Here is a 4,740-nt window from a genome sequence, read left to right on the forward strand (position 1 = left end):
AATCCGCCTGCCTCTGCCTCCCAAGTGCTGGGATTAAAGGCGTGCGCCACCACCGCCCGGCATATTTTTTTTCTTTAAATCACCTAACAGCAGTACTATAATTTGAAACAAACAGGGCCTCACAAAGGCCCAGGCTGGCGGCTTCAAACTCACTATGTAGTAAAGAGTAAACTTAATCTTTTTTGTCTTTTTGAGGGAGGCAGGGTCTCATATGTACCCTTGGCTTGCCTGGACCTCACAGAGTTCCTCCTCCTCCACCTCCCAAGAACAGGGATTGCAGGCCATCTTACGTAGTACTGGGAAGGACCTCAGTCTTCATGCATCCTAGGCATCCTGAAGCAGTCTACCAACTGAGCTTCATCCCTAGTTCCTAAAGCTACCCACAATGTCTGCCTCTGTGTTCATATCATGAGACGCACTAAGGCAATAGTTTTGTTCTCCTCACTCATGTTCTGATTTAGGTGCTGGAACAAAGAACTCCTTGGATCTGTCTTCCTCTGGCTAGCCTAAGGTCTGAAAATTGCTCTTAGCCCAGGCTGACCTTCAACTTGCAATCCTCCTCACCACCCTCCTGGGGGGGAGGGTGTCCAGTTGTAGCTGATCACATCTGTCTGTTCTGACAGCTGATGACTAGCAGGGCAGTGGTGGCACATGCCTTTAATCCCAGCACTTAGGAGGCAGAGGCAGGCGGATTTCTGAGTTCAAGGCTAGCCTGGTCTACAGAGTGAGTTCCAGGACAGCCAGGGCTACACAGTGAAAACCCTGTCTCGAAAAACCAGAAAGACAAGCAAAGCAAAACAAAAAAAAAAACAAGACAGCTGATGACTAAATGAAGCATGGGTCATCGAGTGACAAAGGTACCTGTCCTCCACAATCTTCAGGTTCTCCCCAACCTGCACCCACACAGCCACCCCAGGCAGAAACCCACCTCACCTGGACATGCATGCACAGACCTCCAAAGACCAGCAGCGCTGCAGCGTGGACCAGGTACACAAACACCTTTGGACTGAGGAAGCCAAAGTGGGGCTTCTCCAGGCTCCCCTTGTCCTTGGTCCTTTGCAGCCCAAGTGTAAGGCAGAGCCAAGGGTGGGTAGTCACATATGTCCAGGTTGCCCACACAACCAGTACAGTCACTGGTATAGCAAGTAGAAAGTTGGGCACCTGTCTGAGCTCATAATATCGCAGGAGACCAACATTCCAGTAGACATCCTGAATATAGTTGTATATTAGAGGAAGATCCCAGGAGCACCATGGGGGCTCATTTTCTCCTGCAAGCCGGTAGCCTTTGTCCGAAGCTAGCTGCAACAAGGGCTCAGGGATGGAGTGGGCTGAGCCTGGTAAACAGAACTGGGTGTAGGCATAATACTGAAAGAGGGCAAAGGGGAGGCTGACTGTGAACACTGACAAGCACAGAGAGGCCACCAGTTTGATGAGCTGTTTCCAGGGGTTCAGCACCACCAGAGAAGAACAAAAGGCTCTGCACTGAGAGTGCAGGAGGAAGCCAACGCTGACCAGCCCATTGGAGCGCACCCCAGCCGCAAGAGCAAAGAGCAGCCCACTAGCCCAGCCTCGGCCCCGCTCCAGCTGCCCCATGGCACTGAACGTCAGGAAGGCAAACAAAGCTTCCGAGTAACCAGCTGCCAAGAAAACATTGGCAGGGCTGAGGCAGAAGAGCAGCGCTGCACAAATGGCCTGGCGAGGACAGCGCAAAACCAGACAACCCAAGTCATGCAGTGCGACTGCAGCCAGCACAGAGAACAGGGAGTTGAGAAGTGCTACTGAGACCAGCAGGCAACTGCGCTGGCTCAGGAGGCCCTGCAACGGGCTCAGCAGCTCAGTCCCCATCAGCAGGGCCAAGGGGAAGCCAGGGAAGAAGGCAAAGTTGTGCTCATAAAGGTAGCCGTGCTCAGCAATAAACAGGAAGTGTTCAGCATCCCATCGAGACAGACCACCCAGAAGACCTTCCACAAGCTGGTCCACAGAGCCAGAGGGGGCGAGGCGGGGAGGAGAAAAGGCATCGGCATGGTGATCTGGGATGATGACATTGAAGAGTGCCTGTGGGGCAAAGAACAAGGATGGTGGTGAGTAACTGCAAGAAAAGAATTACCACTTAATAAAATACAAAGAAAGAACAGACTTGTTGGCCTGTGTGTGTGTGTGTGTGTGCAGGAAGGAGCGCCAACGCTAGCTAATTAACTCTAAGTTTGACATTAGTGCAGAAGTAACCAAACAGGAGGTGCCTGAGTCTACAATAGAAGCCAGATCAGGATTCATACCAACTGGATATGGAAGCAGGAATGGTACTTTCAGGTGTGAGACTGAAGGAGCCTGTCTGGGGAGGGAGCTCTGAGGATGGAGCCCATCAGGGATGAAGATAGAGTTCTCCTGGAAAGGATGTAAGGATCCAGCATGGGGAGAAAGCTGGAAGCCAGGCATGTTGGCACAAGTCTTGACTTTGAACTCAGAAGTCAGAGGCAGGCAGATCTGAGTTCCAGACACACAAGCAGGAAGAGGGAGTGAGGAGTGGGGGTGGGAAGCCCAGAGGAAAATGTGTCTTAGAACCAAGTGATAGGCATGACAGAGAAACTGCTGAATGCTGCTGACGGGCCCAGTAAAAGGAAGTGAAGCTGACCACAGACGTCAACAACATCTTTAAAGATGACCAGGGTAAGTGTCAGGCACCTAGATAACAGAGAAGGGGAGACTGTGCATGTGACTATTTTGAGTTTTGCTGTGAGGATGAAGGGAGAAAGGAGGTAGTAGGTCACCGATAGAGTAAAATGGACAGTCTCATCTATGAGGGGGTGGGAGCTCAACCTGGAAGAGAGCTGAGAGTGACCTTGCCCCGTGCTGGTTATGGGTGTGTTTCTCCAAGCATGGTTGGAGTGGGGAGGCAGTTAGAGATAAATTTTGCACATCACTGGAATAAGCCAGTGAAAAGAAACCACTGAGTATGCAGGAGGCATGAAAGAACACAGGGCAGGTAACAGGCTGCACCTGCTGGACGGGCAAGCTGAGAGGGTTCATCCCATTTTTAGTAGGAAAGCCACAGGGACACATGTAGGTAGGGTGAAGGCCGTAGCAATTTCATTTTCCTGAGTTTTTATCTAGGAATGTGAATTACTACTTCACAGTATGGGGAAAGCTGTTACGGATTTGAAACAGCTCCCCAAGCCAGGAGAGCATGCCTGGCTGTCAGGAGGCTGCTATTACAGAGGGCCTGGGTTTGGTTCCTAGAACCTACAGGGCAGGCAGCTCACAACTGTCTGGAACTCTACTTCTAAACAATCTGCTGCCCTCTTTTGGCACTATAGGCATGTGGTGTGCAACATGCACACAAGCAAAATACTCATACATATAATAAAATAAATCTTTTTTAAAACTTGTGGTGCCGGGCAATGGTGGTACACGCCTTTAATCCCAGCACTTGGGAGGCAGAGGCAGGCAGATTTCTGAGTTCAAGGCCAGCCTGGTCTACAGAGTGAGTTCCAGGACAGCCAGGGCTACACAGAGAAACCCTGTCTGGAAAAAACAAAACAAACAAACAAACAAACAACAACAATAACAACAACAACAACAAAAAGTTGTGGGAAGAGGAACCCATGAAACCTAAGTGCTGGCTTCAAGTTGGGCTGTTTTCTAGAGCTACCCTGGAGTTTACACAGCACTGACACCCCAGGGCTTTCTTTCCCTTAGTTATTTAAAATAAGACTGGACAGAGCCTTTTATTCATTTTGTGTGTGGGTGTGTGCCACGCATGACACAGCGCCTATGGAGTGGGTTTCTCCTTCTACTACATGACCACAGAGACCAAACTCAGATTTGGAGGCATGTGGCTATCTACTGAGCCATCCTGCCAGTACTGGATTTTAGAATATTAGATTGGATAATACATTTTTATATATTTATTTTGGGGGGGCTAGAAAACAGAATCCAGAGCCTCTTACATTTTTTTTTGTTTGTTTTGTTTTTTTTGAGACAGGGTTTTTCTGTGTAGCCCTGGCTGTCCTGGAACTCACTCTGTAGACCAGGTTGGCCTCGAACTCAGAAATTCACCTGCCTCTGCCTCCCAAGTGCTGGGACTACAGGCATGGGCCACCACCGCCTGGACAGAGCCTCCTACTTTAAGCTACATCTCCGGCCAGCACTGCAGTCTGTGAAAGTTCTCCAGGTAACGATGTGCAGAAACAGGAACAGGAGGGTGAGTGGCCTACGGAAAGTCATCAGGATTTCCGGTGGTGCCAATGACTCACTTGATCTTGTATTTTTTATTTAAAGGCTAGTTAATATAGTTAATATACTTGCATTTTTAAATGGGAAGCTGTAGGCATGGAGGAGGCAGGCCACCATACTTACCAAGACTAGACTTTTGTCTCATGTATGAAATGGGTAGTAGGACAAGGGAGCTGTACATAAGTATGCGTGGGAACAAGTATCACAACAGAGCACACTCAGCTCTGTAATGGAGAAAGCTGAAGGCCAAAGAAACATGGTAGGTTCCACAGATTTCGTGGAAGCCAGAGAGAGTGAGAAAATCCGATCTGCAGGAATAGGAGTGAGCCTCAGAGACAGGAGAATGGTCAAAGAAAGAGGTGCAGGAAACAGATTCTCTGGCAGGAGCTGTCTACAGAGCTGTGCTTTGGGAGCAGTGACGAAAAGATCCCTGAAAGGAGGCAGGAGGATGATGTGAGGGATCAGGCACAGAATGCATCATTTCCTTTTTTTTTTTTTTTTTTTTTT

At 49.2% G+C, this 4,740-nt stretch overlaps 1 protein-coding gene across 11 annotated transcripts in view; it reads right to left on the reverse strand.

The window, feature by feature from the left end:
* Pigv (phosphatidylinositol glycan anchor biosynthesis class V) overlaps positions 1 to 4,740 on the reverse strand; it is a 32,057-nt gene that overhangs the window by 22,750 nt on the left and 4,567 nt on the right. For 8 of the 11 annotated variants that reach the window (XR_004121110.1, XR_004121109.1, XR_004121112.1 and 5 more), the window contains one exon: positions 934 to 2,055. The exons of 1 other annotated variant lie outside the window; for it this stretch is intronic. Coding sequence is in view for 4 of the 10 variants with exons in the window: in XM_031378993.1 (XP_031234853.1) it covers positions 934 to 2,055 (1,122 nt within the window). In the remaining 6 variants the exon portion in view is untranslated. Of the gene's footprint in view, positions 1 to 933; positions 2,056 to 2,276; positions 3,422 to 4,740 lie in introns of those variants that run through there. 2 more of the 11 variants (XR_004121114.1, XR_004121113.1) reach the window with 2 other exon arrangements.

This window comes from Mastomys coucha, unplaced genomic scaffold, assembly GCF_008632895.1.
Source record: "Mastomys coucha isolate ucsf_1 unplaced genomic scaffold, UCSF_Mcou_1 pScaffold18, whole genome shotgun sequence".
Classification (NCBI taxonomy): domain Eukaryota; kingdom Metazoa; phylum Chordata; class Mammalia; order Rodentia; family Muridae; genus Mastomys; species Mastomys coucha.